The sequence below is a fragment of the Phoenix dactylifera genome, chromosome 12 (assembly GCF_051530095.1).
Source record: "Phoenix dactylifera cultivar Ajwa chromosome 12, Ajwa_hap1_PhDact_Kaust_v1.1, whole genome shotgun sequence".
NCBI lineage: Eukaryota > Viridiplantae > Streptophyta > Magnoliopsida > Arecales > Arecaceae > Phoenix > Phoenix dactylifera.
In genome coordinates this window covers 20,320,359-20,339,517 of record NC_143201.1, presented here as the reverse complement: position 1 = coordinate 20,339,517, position 19,159 = coordinate 20,320,359, and the positions used below count along the sequence as shown (strand labels likewise).

The following is a 19,159-nucleotide window of genomic DNA, read 5'->3' as shown; positions in this document are numbered from 1 at the left end:
ACAACATACTGAGAACGCTTTGTGTAATTGGTTGATCCACGTAACTTCTCCCACCTAACAAAAGTTGTTGGGCCCATGAAGCATTTGCGTAAATTCTTACATTCCCTTGTCCCACATGGAGGTGACATAAGGAGTGAAGAGGAGTTTATCCATGGTGGTCAAAAGGTTTTGTCAATAGTATCGTTATTAATTATATCATAAGAAGGCCCCTTGAAACCATTATTGATCAATATAATAATCATAATAGCAGTTATTTATTTATTTATTCAAAATAATAATTATTATTATTGTTACATGCAGCAATAAAATTTAGATAAAAGAAATAATGGAAGAGAATAATATTATTTTTCCAATCACTATTCATTTTATAAATATTGAAGTTTGAAAGAAAAACTATCAGAAAACTACTCGTCTGGCATCATCCACCCGCCTAAGTGCCAAAAAAAAAAAAAAAAAAAAAAAAAAAAAAAAAAAAAAAAAAAAAAAAAAAAAAAAAAAAAAAAGCAGTGACCTACTATGTACGATAGATCCGCATAAACTTCTATAGGGACATCTGGAAATATTGCCACCTGCGCCTCCTACGTGGGCCCCGCCAGGGACGGTGAGGCCGCCGAACCCGGACAAGGAGTACGGTTGGACGTCCCTGTCCTCCGAGTCTCACGTGTGAACTGGGAACGAATGGCTGGCTACTAAACCTACCGACTTTGTCAACACCCACCGCGACAGCCCATAATATTCTAAGAAGCAGGGGGCCCACATGAGGACCTCCCCCGACGTGTCGGGGTTGAGACGGCCGGCCGCGTGGTTTTCTACGTGGGTGTACTTGCCCGGCCTTCTCCATGGGCGGAACACGTGAGCCGAGGTGGAGACAAAACTGACGTCGTCGCACGGGTGGAGCGGCCGACTTTGGCCTTTGTACTCGCCTTCGCCCGCACGAAACTCGCCGATTCTGATTTAACTCCTCGCGCCGACCCGTGTCGGCAAAAGCGGGTTGGAGACCGAGAAGGACAAAGAGTCTGAGATTCACGAGAGTTGCCGCCCCCCTGTTCCGGAGCGTCGGACGGACACGGGCGCTGTCTTTCGCGCGAATCACCGTTAGATCGTCCACTGGTCGCTTTGAGAGCTGTGCACGCGGATGAACGCTGGTGTCGATCCGCTTTGACATCTGTGCTCTGGACGATCCAACGGTGGATTGCCGCGAAGGAAGGAAGGACGGATTTTGGTGTGACTCCGGCACATTGGAACTTTGCTTTGCCCCTACTATGGAGAAAAAGTTTGCTTTGTTCCCAGCATAGAGTCCCTTCAAAAAAAAAAAAAAAAAATCTAAAACATATTATATCCATATTTTTATGACTTCTCCAGATAATCGGTTCCTCTTGTCATGGCTGGAAGCAGGAAGTCTAAACTCTAAACTTTATGATTAAAAAAAAAAGGTTTCTAAATAGACTCCAAAATCTGAATTTTTGGTGGTAAACTGTTTCTAACATTTCTTATCATATGCCATGAAATTTTTTTTGCTGCATTTTAGAATAAATACCATTATTTTCCGATGAATATTTTTTATTGGCGGCACCTTATTGTAAATACTACTACAATTTGTATTCTACGGTATAACTTGATGTGATCGAAATAGAACAACTATTATGGCTTTTAACTAATATGCCAATAAATAATATCATAATATATGAAATTTTAGAAGATTTGGTCACACCGAGGTTATCCAATATGCTATCATACACATTGTGGTGGTCATTGAACCTCTCATACTTGAAACTTTTTATGGTAAAAATATTTATAACAAGTTAGCATATCTTCTTAGCATTACTATATATAGATCCCCGGTTGGATCGGACTTATATTAAAATATTAAAAATCAAAAATTATTTAAGATAAAAAATAATATAATAATATTAACATTTTTTGCATCAAAAATTATTATTACCTTTTATTACAACATAAATAAAAATAGTCATGAATTAACTATTCCTAGAGAGTTTGTAACAAAGTAATATATGATCATGATGACACACAAACGTTAATTTTTAAATATTGTCACAATAAAATTTTGAAATTATTATAAAGAATAAAATAAAGTAAGTTCATTTTTAACTTTTATGAAAAAGAAAAAGATTTTTCAATAAAATAATGATTAAAATATAAAATATTAGAATATACATCAAATTATTATTTAATGATATGAATATATGTTTATAAGTTAAATAAAGCATTCTTGTGTAAATCAAACAAGCGAACTCCTCCCTTTGTTCAAATTTTAGGATATATAGTTATTTTTTAGAATTTTTTACCAACATACATAAAATACTGAGATTGAAGCCTTAAGGCACTTACAAATGCCGCTAAAAAAAAAAAAAAAAAATATCATTTTTTTTGACAATATCGATATTAATTGCCGTCACCATCTTAAGATGGTACATAAACAAATAAAACAAAAATACCGCTAAAATATTTGCAATATTTTGTTTCCTTACAGTGGTATTTAAAAATATTGCTAGTAACCACTTTTGTCGTAATATAGTTGGCCCTTGATGTAATATTGGATATTACATTTAAGTGATATCTCTTGTACACCCTGAATTTTAGTTCGGCAAATCCCAAAATTTTTGAAAATTTTAGATATTATGCTTGCAAGAACTGCAAATTTAACATCCTCCTAGCCTTCCTCCTCGACGTCCTCTTTTCAGCTAACTTCCAGGATATTGCCGCTGGGAACTCATGCAAGTATGCGACCATGAAGAAGCATCAATAAATACACAATAATATTGTGCGCCACCAGAGACCTCCTGGCCAACTTTAACATGATATGATGGGCAATCAAGCTTGATTTATGGTGCTACGCTGGTACGTTGGTGGGCTTCGTCCGCCTTCCATATCGCTTCTACAACGCCTCGCGTGACTTTTGTCTTCTAGAAGCCCCACCCTTTGGCCACCTCAAGATGAATTTTGACGGTAGCGTCTTGGCATGCGGGGACAGAGAAGAGACGAAGTTTGTGATTTGGAACTACAACTTCAGGTTGGTTGTGGCAGGCAGGCAACGCATTAGCGATATGACTTATCGAGGGGATCACCTATACGAGGAGTTTTCTATGGACTGACCGTATCATCCTGAAGGAAGACTCTTTTATGGTGATTGAGTGGATTTGTCAAGCTGAGAAATAGGACGATGGTCATCCATTACTCAGAAATATTTAGAGATTGGTATCCAGCTGCTTTTCTATTCAGGTTGTTCATGTGTATTGGAAGGAGAGTAGGATTGCTGATTAGATTGTCTTATTTATTGTGTCTTATTTATTGTTCATCATTTAAAAAAAGTCTTGTGGGCAAGGTCGGACTCTGTTCCTACACATTATGCCAAAAAAATAAATAAATAAATAAAGCGCGTCTTTTTTAACTCGCCCGTTGGACTTTCTTGCGGAAGTAACCTATGGGCAAGGTCGCTGCACCGCGTGTTGTGTGCACGACTCTGAGACGACTTGTTCTCCTCGGCGAGTAATGGGTTGGGTGGGCTCGCGTCATTTTTTCCAGACTTGAATGGTCAACTTACAATAAAAAGAAGGCATGACCAAATACCAAAGTATGATGTGGAAACACATGACAGGAAGAATCCCAGAAGCTCACCTTCGGCTCCTCATTCCTTTTTCTCTCCTTTCTATATTTATATCTATATATGGAGCCCGTGGAAGATAATAAACTGAGATCAATATAAGAGATCTAATAAGATTTGCACCATATTAGATAGATAGATAGATACACAGAGAGAGAGATGGGAAGGTCAGAGATGGATGGCAGGTGCAGGAGGCATCCAGAGCACAGGCAGTCCAAAGGGGTTTGCCCTTTCTGCCTCAGAGAGAGGCTGTCTCATATTTCAGCCCCTTCTTCTACAGCCACCACCAATGCTTCTTCCACCTCTTCATGCTTTTCTGACTCCAATCTCTCTTCATCAGTTAACTCCCCTCCTAACCAAGACACCAAGACCACATGGCTCTCCCTTCTAAAAGGAAACCCTGGCAAATCCAAACCACTGAGGAAGAGCCGATCCTTGGCCTTTGTGATGAGAGAGAACAGCGAGGAAGACAGAGGGAAGCAGAAAGAAAAGGGGAGGAAGGAGAAAGACAACAACAACAAGAGGAAGAAGAAAGGAAGGTTCTGGTCAAGGCTGATGATTGGTTCAGACGGTAGAAAGAAGGAGATGGACGGAAGCTTGTCGCACTCCAAGACCATGAAGGAGAAGTCTTCTGCCAAGTGGGTATTGTTCTAATCCTCTTTTTGCTTCAACCTGTACAGCGGAATAAGATAAAGCATCACCAAAAAGATTGATTCTTAGCATGAGAAGCTATAGTTGTCATGGATATGATGTAAAACCCTTTATCTTTTGAGTATGAGAAGGTGGGGACCTTCTATTCAGAAGGTTGAACAATTTGAATACCATGTTTAAACTCTTCTTTGTACCCAGCACAAGTTGACAGGGTTTAATTTTTGGTGCTGTTGACAAGGTTTGGTTGAGATCAGGGATTCTTATACTTTTGCTTGCTTTAATTTGCTTGTGTGGATCATTACTTATTAAATGAGATACCTCTTAGAGGTTGTCAAAAACCCTCTATAGATGTTTCCTACCTTTTGTGCAGTGGACACCCAGGGCACATTCCAACAGGTAAAGTTTTGGCTGTGGATGGTGCAACATAGAATGACACAACCAATTCTGAATCATACAACCTGTGATTCCTCAAACCACCTTGACTAATGCATCTGATTGTTATCAAACCCACCGACAGACTTATCGTAAATCCATCAATCAAATCTCAATTGTTAGGATGCACCTATCAGAAACATCTAATCGTACAGCCACATCAGTACCACCAGATCATCTCATCAGGATTGATATTTAGAATTCCAGAGCAAGAAACTACAAATCTACCTCGTCACTTTTTCATCCAATTTGCAACATGGAGAAGAAGTCATTAAGATCTGGAAAACAGAAACCTCGAAAAACCAGTTTCCATGCTCTAGAAAGGATTTCTGACACCCTTCTTCTCACCACCTGGAAAGTGAGCTCACGCCATATCAAAAGTAATTGGCAACATTTCAAGAAGAAAAGTTTTATTTATTCTTTTGTCAAACCAAGCAGCACTCCAATAATTCTCTGATTCCATGTAAGGGAGATGAAACCAAATGAACAAAGGTATATTCACTGCTGTCTGAGTTATGTGCTCAGCCCCTATAACAAATACAGCAATATGGGTATTGGTATCATCAATCTCCGATGCTAACCCAAATTCCTTGGAGGGAAAAAGTGACGAGTTGTTAGCTTTTTTGAATAATCTGTAGTTCTGCACAACTTCCATTATGTTTTCATGAAACAAAATACCGATATGGTAAAACCAGATTTGAATTTTGCTTCCTATTATGAGCGTGCCCGGCCCATACTATATATCTGAATGCGCTTATGAAATTCACGACATGATTCATATCATCATCACCACAACCATAACCATATTCATTGTTATGGTCCCTAGTTGGATGCTGCTTCAGAGTCTGAAAAACTTTATCAAGTGACTCAAAAGGAGGAAACTCGAGTATAATGTGTAGTTTCCTGAACCTTACCCAGCAGAAGAAATTTCCTTGCCCATATGTTGGCCCTAAAATTTTGAAATCCAGTCTTCATTGATGCCCATGTCAAGGCCATCCCTGAGGAGAAGGCAGCCATGCTGCCAATTGAATGATCCTCTGAGATACCTGCACCACGCAAAGAGAATGAAGCTGGTGAAATGTCATTCTGTTTTGATATTTTGGAGGATGAGCACCTCCTGCCTTGTTGTTCCTTGTTAGTTGCATACTTGTTGGCAATGGCTTCTCTGCTGCTACCATATTTCTGTTTCTCCTCTTTCAGAGCTTTTGATGGAATTCTTTTCATCTTCACATGCCCTTACTCTGAATGCCAAATATCTGAGCTTAATGGCCAGAAATGAAATGAATGAGGTTGAAGTAATAAAACATATACAATGCATAAAGGCAAAATACAATCCTCGAATTGGGCAGAAGCCATGTGAGCTGTTCAATAGATGCAGCTTCTCTGATTTCTCAAGCAGAAAATTTTACTAGGATGGTTGCTGTAATTTTTCTTGCCCAGCAAGAAAAAGAGTTCATTACTTACGAAGAAATCTGACATGGAAGTGCTACTTCTAAAATCTGGACAAACATAAATGTAGAATTCTAGAACACATGCAAACTGTAAGATGAGCAGTAAAATTATTCCCCCCCACCCCCTCAACCAAACATTTCCTTCTCTTTTCCTATCATTACGAAAATGAAATCATGGATGGTGCTTCTGGCAACTAACATAATACAACTTGGAAGGTAACATACTAGTGAGACACCAGATTCAAGATCCATATCTGTATCATTGATAATTCTTGCCAATGCTACGACTTGCTCGCCAACTTTACACCCTTGTTGAAGCCAAGGCCACTCTGTAAACAGAGAGGGCCATAATCACATAAGAAACTGCATGAGAGAAAATGGAACCTGACAATCTCCCTAGAGCTCATAACACTACGGAGGTCTTCTAAGGACCAGGTCAACGAAGGTTTTGACAATGAAACCAAGTAAAACTTAAACCTGTAGGGTGTTTAATTAACAAATTGCAATACTTGCCGTTAGAGAGGTGACCAAGCATAGTGTCAATGATAATTACAATCTGTTTAATGAAGATAATCCATATGTGAAATGGTCTAAAAATAGTTAATACCAGTTTAATGAGCAAAGTTTATAAAAAAACATATAAGGTGTAGCAAGGACCAATAAGACCACCACATATGAGTGAGCTCCAAGGCTTTACGTCAGCTAGAAATAATGCCTGAACCCAGACTGAGGCTAGAATTATGCAAAGGCATGCTCTTGACAGGTTCAATCAAGAGGCTCCACAGCTAAAATTTTTGCATGTGGATATGTCTGTCGAGGCAAGAAGGCATAAAGAGGGACAGCATTAAAGAATCACAAAAGACGGAAAAAAATCACACTCACATTTCTGCAGGATAATTGTTCCCAATGGATCAAATCCATTCATATTGTGAGAACCCGTGGAGGTGTTTGTCTGGCTCCGTATCAGTTATGTGCTAAAAAAACCTTGCATATTTATACAAGGCCAAAGAATGCTAATAATATCTTCCAGCTAACCTTTTTGGATAAGATCTTAGATTATTATAAATGGTAACAAAGTGGACTCAGCTGGTGGCCCATGTCGATTTGGGGATACTGCAGCATGGGCCTATTTAGGGCTCAACACAGACTAATTGTGGTGTTCACATTTGGAGTTGACTGGATTTAGAACTTTAGCATAGCAGCGACGTCAAGGCTTAAATAGGAGGAATATGTGAAAATTCGAGCGGGTATATATTTAGTTCCATGTTAGTTATATGCTGGAAAAATTTTAGAAACTTATACAAGGCTAAGAAAAACAAATAATACCTTTTGGCTAGCATTTTTGTATGAGATCTGGGTTGTTGTGCATATCTTCCTCCTATTTTCGAACTAGAACTTTTTCCAGCTTCCAACAAAAACAAAAAACTGTTATTTGCCTAAAAAAATTTCTTGCAGAAAACAAAGTGTAGACAACCACAATAATGGGGTAGTTTGTTAAAACTTTGACAAAAAAAAAGATGGCATCATCAATATAACCCATTCTTTGCAAAACAGTTTCGAAAAATCGTTGATATACCATGTGATTATAATATGGCATTCCATATATATATGGAACAAATAACATTATATCTATATAATTCGAATTCCTTGATTGTCTTCACCAAATGGTGATTCACAATCTAGAACCTTATACATAAGAAACATATATGGTAGTTAACAATCTTCCTCCATTAGGCAATTGTTCAATCAAATTGGATGAAGTTTTGGGATCTTTAAAGATTGCTTTAAAGTTCATCTTGAGCCAATGCACCAAATATCTTGCCTCAAATTAGGTACCACATTTTTGTTGTCCTTTGCTGATTGGAAACAAATGCTTTTAATCTCTTAATATTTCAGGCTCGCTTCTCATGAACATCATTAAATTGAAACAAAAAGACAAGTGGGAAAAAAGAAAAGAAAAAAAGGAAAATAGTACGATGAACAGTTACTTTTGCACAAATTGTTTTGGCATTACCTTCAAGATGAATGAGGTTAAGAAAACTATAAGAAAAAGGTGGTGCATGGCATGCAACCGTTCTCGCATAACTATAAGATCAACATGCAATAATTAGTCTAAAATCATTTCACATAGTTAAACAGGAATAGAACTTGCATAGAAACTTACCAGCATATCATAAGCAAGCTAACTGAGCTTCTTGTTCTTGGAGTTAATGAATAAAACATCGACATCCCGATCTTCAACAAGGAAACCATATAAAGATCAAACAAAGCAAGGTTTCATAAGTAGACAGGAATATATATATATATATATATATATATATATATATATATATATAGAAGCAAAATATTTAATGCCTTGAAAACAAGAAATAGGGGTACGCATTATTCTCATAACGATTCATTTAAATCCCAAACAGGGACAGAGGTTTGCGGAACGTTTGCATTAATCCTAGTGATTATTATTGCCAGAAAAAGATGCAGTCATACAGGTTTAATCCATATTCAATCTTCAACAAGTATTTCCTTCCATACGAAATCAAAACAAGAGGAAAAAAAACGAAAAGAAATTACTTCATAAGAGCTCAATTAGATAAAAATCCAAATCATCCCTTCTCACAGGCCCAAATGAATCAACCTTACCAATAAAACAGTAAAACACTGCTAGAACTGAAAGAGGTGGGATTGATGGAAACCTTTATTCTTGATGGAAAAATTCAGTATAAGATTTATTTAAAAGGGAAAAAGGGGAAAAAAGAGCGAGGGATAAGAGTAGGAAGGGGCGAGCAGAGATCTAACGGTCCAGATGTCGGCGGGGACGAGGATGATGATGGAGAGGGAGCAGAACCAGGCGCATCTGACGCCAAAGAGGACGTCCAGCCACGCGAAAAACCGCAGGATTGCCACCGCCATGCCCAGAACCAGCGGAAGCGATATTGGAGGAAAAAAATACCCACATCTATCTCCTTTTCTCTCTGGAATTCTTCTCAATCACTCGCGTCCTTCTCCGGTGATGGGAGAAGAGAGAGAAAGCACGGGGAAGGGAAACGGAAGGCCAGTGCCGCTTTGATGGGCCGTGGAACTTCCGCCTCTCTCTTTCCCTCTCTTCCCCTCCTACTTGTCTCTCTAATAAGTATCATGTGAACGTCGACCTTTGTGGATTTTGATTTTTGGCCCAATATTTTTTATTTTTTTTTTTTTTTTTTTTTTTTTTTGCTGAAAACGGATATTTCATACAATACGTGTACGAATACATCCAAGAAAATCAAAATAAAGCAACTCGCGGAGCGCATGTGGCAGCTCCTCCTCCCCCGACCAAAGGGTATACCCTGAGTGATGAGCCGCATGGGCCGCCACCCAATCGGCTGCCCCATTAGCTTCTCTAAATACATGTTGAGCCTGAAAGGCTCGCTCATCTCCCATCATGCTCCCTATGTCGCGGATCAAAGGGTGGTCTGTACCATCACCCGTCGCCCCCCTCCGAATCCATCCGATGACCGTGGTGGAGTCGCCCTCCAAAATGATCGACCTGGCTCGCAGGATCATCCTCGCATGGCGCACGCCCGCCCAGGCTGCTCGAAGCTCTGCCTCCGGAACCGACGTATCGAACAGCTGGCAGCCACCTGCTGCAACTACCCTGGAGTGCGGGCCTCGTATAACAAAGCCCGCACCACCCCGCGCACCGCCGTCCAACACCGACCCGTCAAAATTGACCTTGAGGAAACTCGGGGGTGGGGGCTCCCAGGTGAAAAACACCATATGGTGGGCTGCCGAAGCAGAGGGGGGGCCCCAGGTGTCCCGAGCTGTCAAAGGTCTGTCTGAAGAGGTGGTGGGTACAAACTCAAGGGCCTGAACACGAGCAAGCTCCGCAGCAAACCTCGGTGACACCCTGCGGTCGCCGAGAGTACGAGCATTTCTTGCCAGCCAAATCTGGTGCGCTGTGCAAGTCGCTCTAATAGCCTCCTGACACGTCCCAGAACTGGGTAGCCCCTGTCGTATCATGTGAAGGAACTGTGGCCTGTCACTCCGGGCCTCCTGCGAGATCCCGGCCCACTGCCATGTCAATCTCGCCCATACACACTGAAAGAGCACATGGTCTACCGACTCCACAGCCCCACACGCTCCACACTCTGCAGGGATCCCCCAACCACGCCTACTCAGCGCAGCTCTCGTCGGAAGGCGATCCCAGAACACCTTCCATAAGAAGAGGGCTACCCGCGGGTGGAGACCGTGCCTCCAGATCCATGTGCAATCCGGCCCCCTCTCCCGTTCTGACTGGATGACACGGGAGAGGTCTCCTAGCCTAACACTGGCCTGGCTCGATGTGCCCCATACCCTGACATCCCGCCCCCCACATCCTGGTAACGGAAGAGACCGGATCCTCGCTGCGAGGTGTACCCCAAATAGCTGTCGAAGTCTAGTATCATCCCACTCTACTCCACCTCCTGCCAAAAGGTCGCTAACCCGTAGTCCCTCTACTGCCTCTACATCGACCATGGTCGGCCAACGCCTCAATGGCACGGTGTCCACCCATGGCTCGCTGGTCACATCAATGCTCTGCCCGTCGCCGATCAGCCACCTGGTGCTCGCTAATGCAGTCGGTAAGTGCCTCACAATCTCACGCCACATGAAAGAGACTCGGCGGCCCCTCCATGCCCCCCCTAGGCCCCCTCGTCCATATCGGGCTGCCATCACCTGACTCCATAGGCTATGTGGCTCAAGTATAAACCGAACTGCATGCCGAGCGATGAGCGCCTCGCGCCTCTCCATCAGGGACTGCACCCCAAGACCGCCCTCACTAATAGGACGGCAGACCTGCTCCCAAGCCACCAAATGCACTCCATGGCCTCCACCGTGTGAGCCCCACAAAAAACTCCGAAGAAGACGCTCAATCCTCAACAAGGTCGTCTTTGGCATAACAGTGTTGGCCATGAGATACATCGGTATGGATCCCAACACTGATCTGACCAAAGTCAATCTCCCCATCATGGATAGGGAAGATGCTCTCCATCCCTCAAGCCTGCTCTGTACCCGCTGCACCAGGCCCGAGCACTCTGCCACTCGCGGTCGTCGGCCGGTGATGGTAACTCCCAGGTAGGTCAGCGTCCCCTCCTGCTCTGGTATCTGCAGTAACCCCCGGATCTCCTGTCGAACTCTGGACTCCGTACTGGGGCTGAAGGTAATAGCTGACTTCCGGAAGTTCACTCTCTGGCCAGACGCTATGCAATAGTCCGTCACCACCCTGCAAAGAACCCGTGCCTCAGCCACTCGTGCCCTGGTCAAAAGAAGACAATCATCAGCGAAAAATAAGTGGGAAAGGGGTCGGGCCCCTGGTGCCGGACTATACGGCACCAGCTCCCGGCTAGCGCAAACTCTCTGCAAAGCTCGTGACAAAGTATCAGCACAAATAATAAACAAGTATGGAGATAAAGGACATCCCTGCCGTAGCCCCAATGTGGACTCGAAGAAATGTGAGGGCGTGCCGTTGACCAAGAGGGAGAACTTTGGTCCCCGAAATATTCTATTATTCTCCTACTTTCACGAGCAAATCCCAACTCTCTTATGACTTTGAAAAAAAAAGGCAAGAAATAATATGACCAATAACTTGGAGAGAATTCTCATACACACACCACTAAATTACTCTATAACAATTATAATTATTAAAAGAGTATTAAATTATAATGATCACAAAAAATATATGTAATCAATTATCCACAACTTAAATTTTATTCCCATTGCTTAATAGAATGCATCACATACAAGTGAAATAATAATTTCTCTAGCAGTAATTTATTAACACCAATTTATGATCATGGTTTGGATTCAACTGATATTTTGAATGTATTCTATAATTCGTTTAAATTATTTATGGCTTTAGATCTGCTGTAGTTATGTTTCCGAATGCATATGGATCGTAGTCGTCCCGCCCCATTGGGAGCATAGGATGAAAGGGCATGACCACAGCCTGCTTTCACTATGACTTTAGTGTCGGCTCCACTCACCACTGCATCACAAATTCCCGCCATCATAGTCTTCTTTTGTCACTAGTCAGCCATCGCAGCTTTCTCAGGGCCGGCTCAACCTTAGGTGACTACCTTAGTCATCTAAGGCCCTGCCCCCCAAATGCATTTATTATAGTGAGTTACGATGTGAGCGTCCAAATGCATTTGAGGCCTCCAAATTCAAATGCTACATATCTTTTGAGAGCCTTAAATGCTACATATCTTTATAGCTATAAATGCATTGAGGCCTCCAAATGCATTTATATTGGGACGTATCTCTTACCTAAAGAAATTTATTATCTCTTTACTTATTTATCTATTGAGGGCTCCAAATGCTGTTAAGACCTTTGAGTTCGCCTTAGGCCTTCAAATACATTAAACTGCTTCTGAGCCTTCTCTCTCCTCACTATCATTATCTTCGCTCACCACCATGGCCTCCCTCCATCGTCATACCTAACACTTGCTTCATAAGTTGGATCCTTATCACCTTAGCCGGACAATATACAACCATTAGGGTCTAGGGCTCACACCAAGCAACTCCCACACTAGGGAAACAAGAGGAGGGAGAAAGGTGAGGAAAGGAGAGAATGGGAGAGAGATTGGATGGAGAGAGAGAGAGAGGAGGAGGAGGGGTTGGGGACTCTCCGCACTCAAGGGGCCAACGAGATCAAAACGAGGCTGTGCAAGAGCTAGAGCTAGAGTTTTGAATTCAAATCCTTTGCAATGTTAGTTTTGCACCGCAAAGCTCTATTCCTTTATCAATAGTTGCTAGAAATGTGTCTAGACATTTTTTAGTGCGATACATGATATATGTGGAGTTAAAGAAGAGCCATCCTTCTCCAAGATAGATGATATGGTGGCTATCCATGATGGTACTGCACTGTGTGGTGGCTAAATATCCTGTCGTAGATGGTCCTAAAATTTTTGTTGAAAAGAGAGAAACTCTTAATCTCTCTCTAGAAAGTTTAGAGAGAGAGAGAGAACAACTCCTTCTTTTTTTTTTTTTTGTTATTGATTAAAAATCAATCGGTGTCCTGGGAAAAAATAAATGATTCGGCTGATCCAGCAGATTGTCCTTTTACATACCAGGCTCTAATTTATGGAACTTGCAAGACCCAAAATAGTACATTGGAGTCAGCTCCTAGTAGAACTTGTCCATCTGCTCGCAAGCTCTTGCGTTGGATTTTTTTGCAGCTCTTTCCCTCTCTAAACCGGTGCTATTTTAACCGGCAAAAGAAAAAAGTGGTGTTATTTTGACATGGACTGAAAAAAAAGAAAGAAAGAGGTGGATGACAGCCATTAGACAATTCATTCTTCGTCTAGATTAAATGGCTGTAACAATTAGAGGATCTAAAGGTAGTCGCAGTAATCGATTGCCTCGTTTGTTGAGTTGGTTGGCGAAAGATAGCTCATTTCGACGTTTTGGAGAGCGGTACTCCAACTGTAAGTTCTATGTTGGGATGGTCCGAATTTTTATAAGGCCTTTTTTTTCAACAGTAATTCATACTGATCGGGCATGAGTATAATCAATAAAATCAGAAAAAAAAATTGATAAAAAAAAAATAGACTTATAATTCTCTAGAGGAATTCTTCCTGAATGATGTGCAGCATAGAAAACAATCTAGTTAGCATCACTATTTGCCTCCCGATAAACCTGAGTGCCCAAAAAGAGCCACATTTTCTCAAAAATTTGCGTATATTCCAGAGCCGTAGTTGCCTGTCGTCATAGTTGTGCTGGCCTTGAATTCACTTGATCACCGTAGCCGAGTCTTCTTCAAGATAAATATTGTCCGCACCCAAAACTCGAAGCCAAAATCAATATTTTATAATAATGACAGTCGTGGATTGGGCTGACAATATGGAAGGGCTGTAAGCCATGGAAATATAAGAGGCCCATGCAGTGCGGGAAGAGCTTGTCTAAGTCGGAATGCTGTATTAGATAATTCCTAAAACACAAGATATTTAATCTTTTCAGTAGAATTCGGTATCCTACTTTCTTTCATGATTTTGTGTGCTGAGGTGCTGCGATTGATAGAAATTCTTATATATTCCCTCATGACCGATCTAAATTGGATTATATCCATCGAATAATTTACTTAGGTGTCCAAACGTATCCTAAATGATCTGGCTTTAAGTTGCATTCTAATGCTCATTTGTAGCAAGGATGTGATGCAAATGTTCAAGATAGGCAAGTGGATTAGGCCTATTTCGAAGCTATACCCAGTTCCCCATCAAAGTCAAGCAATTCGTGAGAGGATAAGATAAAATCGAACTCAATTAGATTGGGTAGTTGCATATGAATTTTGGTTCATGTCTAAACTTTTCTAAGTACTAAAATTAATTTCTCAAGTGAATCAATCAAGATCAAAACTCAACATTTGACCCAAAACCAATATAGCATAGGGTTCACATCCAGCTATCAATATGTGGTGTATGTGTTTTATACCAAGTAAGATCCTCACCCGTACATGACTATATAACAAGTTGACAACATCCGGGGGCTGTGGACCAATTCATTGTTAAGCTCAGATCCTATTCGTCGAGGGTGTATAGGATGAGAACCATTCTTTTCCTACCATCCGAATTTTATTTGCTATCAAAAGAGCTCCTCGTATTAAAAGTCACACATCTCGACTACGAATTTAGCTCAAAATATAAACAACTCGAGCTTGGAACTTACCTGATCTTCTATCATCCAACTCAAATAAGCTCAAAATAAAAATTATAAAATATTGCATTCATTTATATAGGTTTTATAAGTAAAATGTATTTTTATTTTTATTTTTAAAAATAACAATATATGTTATACAAATATAACTGGTGTGCACTCTAGCCATTAAAATTTAATTTTATGACTATGGTAAGCAACAGCCAGAGCTAACAATTTAATGTTTGATTGTGAAATAGGAAAAAGTTTAGCCGACGAAAAAACAAAAAAACGTCTCATATTGGGTTTGAGTTTTCAAATTAGAAATGAAAAAATAGATTTATCGTGAGAATAGAATTTTGCTATTTTATAGAAAACAAATATAAAAATCTATAGGAATTTGAATAATTTTTTTTTCTAAAAGTATCATTGAGCTTTTAGATAGAAAGGAATAAAATGTTTTTTTTTTATTACGAGCATAACAGATATTTTACAAAACTAAAGTATATGTTCGACCAACCATAAACTATTTTGAATACATCAATTTTTTTTATTGTCAACCAAATATGTAAATATTATTTTTTATATATCAATTTTTTAAAATTAATGTTTCTAAAATCAACTTTTTCAAAAAATTATTTTAATAAAAAAAATTCTCACGAACCAAATAAATTCTATATATCTTGAAAGAGCATGGCCCCGACCACCTCCATCCTCCTCGTTTTCTCCCTACTCATCTCCTCGTACTCTTTGCACCGGGATCACATATCCCATCTCTACAGTTGGTTGAACAATGGCCATCTTTATTCTCTGTTTTTTTTTCCCTTATTCTCCATTTCCATGCCTTTGATATGCGGATCACGGCGGCAATAGTAGAAAAAGAGAATTTTCTAGGATCACCGTTCACCAAGAGAGCTCTCTCTCTCTCTCTCTCTCTCTCTCTCTCTCTTCTTTTTTGAAATTAACCAACAGTTTAGAGATTTCTTTGACGGAAAAATAATAATAGTGGCTAATAACGAGAGTACCCTATACCCGCTCTTCCTTTCATCATTAATAGACTACTGATACTAATCAAGTAATCAGTGTAGCAGTTTTAGCCGATCCATCAGATATCTGCTCTCATCGTATCCGAGTAGAACGGATTTTATTTGGTCCGGATGTAGATTTTAGATATAATATTAGGAGAGAGTTTGGGTCGGATATGAATAATGATGTGCTCCATTCCTAATCCGGTTGAATATAATATAATTTTAATCTTTCTCTCTCTTTCAAAATTTTCAAAATTTATTTCATTGGTAATAGCCGTCACAGCTCGATTTTATTTTTTTAATTTCTGTTGCAGCCCATCCCATCCATTTTATCCAAATGGGATGGATACGTAGCCGGTCTAGTCGGGTTTTTAAGGCTTGTTTAACAAAACTACTCCCATTAGAGCTTCTATAAAAAATTATTTATTATTTGTTAACTACATTTTTAGACTACTATAAAATTTAATATGTGTTTCACAAATAAACTGGAGAAGTAGTTTTACATGATCATAAAAAAGTATTAGCATACTATTATTAAAAAAAATAAAATATAATATATATTAATATATAGATATTTAATATAGTATAATATTACTATAATATAATATAATATTATTTTAATACACTTAATATAATATTTTATACTATAACATAATAATATAATATAATTTGATATTATATAACATAACGATATAATATAATATTATATTTATATTATAATGCAGTTTTTTGATTTTTTTATTAAATATTTTTATTTTATTTAAAAATATTTTTAGAAGGCCAAAAAAATATTTTTTTGGGGTTCGCCAAATGGACTCCGTTAATCTTACGTGGTAGTTCATGGTAGCTCCAAGTTGATGCAACACGGAAAGCAAATAACCTGAGCTAGGGCTCTCGGGTGCGGTTTCGCTTTTCGCCAAGTCCCGGTGCACTCGTCGTTTTCAGTTCGAAAACCATCAGATCTACGTACCAAAAAAGAAGAAAAAAAAATATATATATATATAAGAAACCATCAGCTCTGCCGAGCGCAAATCAGCGGCCAAAGTGCTGGCCCCAAAGTTCATCAAGCAACAGACGCTTACACGTGGCCGGGCCCATCAAAACCCCTCCCCTGTCGCCGCGTAGGGGCTTCAGGGAAAAGGCTTACGTCTCCTTTGTCCGCAACGTTGCGTACGGTCAATAACGCTTGCCCGAGTCCACCGACACGCAAATCAGAAGCACTCGTTGGGTCGGAGTTATCCGGTGGTCCGAGTACCGATGCGTCCGGTGGTTCTCAATGCGAAATAAGGATCTGATGCCACGTATCGCGAGTCCAACGTTTGGTCACGTCAAAGAATCTGATGCTGAACACTAACATCAGCACCGTCGCATCGCTGGTCCCATTTTGAATTAAAATCTCTCTGGCATGGTAGGTCACGTCCGCTGTTCCACTCTTTTTATAGCCACATGGAATTGCCTGCACCCGTTGCCCACCGTATTGGGTTTGGTTGGATGGAATAAATTTCATTGAAATGGACATTAAATTCTCTGGAAAGTAAGGTTCCAAGGGGGAAATCGACCAGGAAGTGTTCTTAGAGATGGCTAAAGTCATCAGAAAATAAAAAAAAATGGGGGCCAAAATCACTGTAAAGAAAAAGTTTCAAAATACTTAATTAAATCTTAATCTCAAATTATTAAGGAATAATTGCATAAATCTTTTTTCTTTCATTTCGTTGGATTTAGTATCATACTTTTTGAGAAATGTTGAGATATCAGGTTCTTCTTTTCTACTTCATCTAATGTAATCACGGAACAAAAGTTCTAAACTACCATTACTCAATTATTTGTTGACAGTATTATCTTGAACAGTTAATCATACTAAATCATCTGTATTTTGAGAAGTTTACATATAAAATATCCAACTAAATGCTACGAATTAAATCATAAAAAATAAATGCTTGATAGGAAACTATATCAATGATTGGTTAAAAACTGACAATATATACTTAATTTAAAGTCAAGTAGAAATATTTGAACATGTTCCATCATTGTGTTTATTTTTTTTAATCTCATTAAGAATAAAATTTGAAATGCCAAGAACTTAGAAATTGCAGGATATATAAATAAAACTAACATTATATATTTATATGCCACATCATTGGATTTTATGCTCAAACAACAATGTGATAATTGCATTTATATGCACCCCCCCCCCCCCCCCAAAAAAAAAAAAAAAAAAGAAAAAGAAAAAGTCATACTTAGTAAGTATACTTTTGGCCCTCTTAACAATTAGCGGTCATTAACAAAATATTTATTAAGCTTAGTTTGTTGCACAATGGATCAAGTTCAACCATCAAAATAATAAATAAGATTTTTATCAAATAAAATAAAATAGAGTTTTTATTTTTTTTTTATTTTTGGTACAATGGTAGTTCATGTCAACCTAGCATGAATACTACCCTTAGCATCACTAGAAAACAGGCTACATAAAGGTAAGGAGAGAGAGTTGGGCTCAACCCATAGAACCTCTCTCCAATGGTGAGCAGCAAAGGAGGTGATCCAGTCTGCAGTCCTGTTCGTCTTCTGAAACACATGGGCAACCTGAATCGAACAACAACCCGCTTCTAACCTCTGGATATCCCTGAGAATAGGGTGGCCATCTCCCTGGCGCTTGACCGTACTTAATTTTTCATATTATCACATACAATCACAATTTGTAGTGAGCTGCGATCAACTCCCTTCAATCTTCAATATGTGAGGCCGAGAAGAAAATTGTATGAGATTATCAATAATTAAAAGCCAGAAACAAAATCCTGAGAGAGAGACCAACAGCCCTCTTACCCTTGCCATCCAACAATTCAATTATCGCATCATATGATAAATATTACATTCTAGATAGATAATCATAACATTTATTAAAAAGATAAAGAATTAATTATAATATTTAGAGATTAAAAGAAAGTTGAGTGGGAGGGAGGAAATCAACAACAATGGGGGGCTGTTAATGTGAGAATCCCTAGGAGGGAAGGAGGAAGAGAGAGAGGTGCATGCTTGTTGTTTGTCTCCAGAATCGTGGAAGGAGTGATTGTGGAGTCATGGAGGACAAGAGAGCATGCATGGATGAAATTGATCAGAATCTAATCTCTAAATTAATTAGAATTGATCATATTTCTCCAACATGTACCATTATTTAATTCGATTCTTCTCGTAGTTGATTAGATAAAACTATTTTTTAATTAAGTCTTTAAATTTGCTCAATGTCATATTAAAAACTACTTGTTCCTAATGTATAAATTCTATCAAGTAAAAGCATGGCTAAAAAATTTGAGACGAACAAAATCTATTTTTTG

At 39.3% G+C, this 19,159-nt stretch overlaps 2 protein-coding genes across 19 annotated transcripts; one reads left to right on the top strand and one right to left on the bottom strand.

Annotated features, from left to right (window-relative positions):
- Positions 1-3,648: 3,648 nt before the first annotated feature.
- On the top strand, positions 3,649-4,521 carry LOC103701781 (uncharacterized). The gene has a single exon (XM_008783953.6). It carries the CDS (start codon positions 3,782-3,784, stop codon positions 4,274-4,276), a length of 495 nt encoding a protein of 164 aa, XP_008782175.3. The 5' UTR covers positions 3,649-3,781; the 3' UTR covers positions 4,277-4,521.
- Positions 4,522-5,485: 964 nt separating this feature from the next.
- On the bottom strand, positions 5,486-9,309 carry LOC108511099 (uncharacterized). Of its 18 annotated transcripts, none has more exons than XR_015972155.2 (6): positions 8,953-9,309; positions 8,321-8,391; positions 8,171-8,241; positions 7,483-7,561; positions 6,382-6,485; positions 5,486-5,966 (listed from the first exon to the last, which is right to left on the bottom strand). XR_015972155.2 is itself a non-coding variant. In XM_088708926.2 (6 exons), exons 1-5 carry the CDS (start codon positions 9,064-9,066, stop codon positions 5,877-5,879), a joined length of 420 nt encoding a protein of 139 aa, XP_088565052.1. In that variant the 5' UTR covers positions 9,067-9,307; the 3' UTR covers positions 5,486-5,751; positions 5,853-5,876. The 18 variants fall into 18 exon arrangements, 6 of the variants coding, with proteins under 6 accessions (XP_088565052.1, XP_088565054.1, XP_088565055.1 ...); XR_015972154.2 differs by having other exon boundaries at positions 5,486-5,961; XR_015972156.2 differs by having other exon boundaries at positions 5,486-5,946.
- Positions 9,310-19,159: the final 9,850 nt, after the last annotated feature.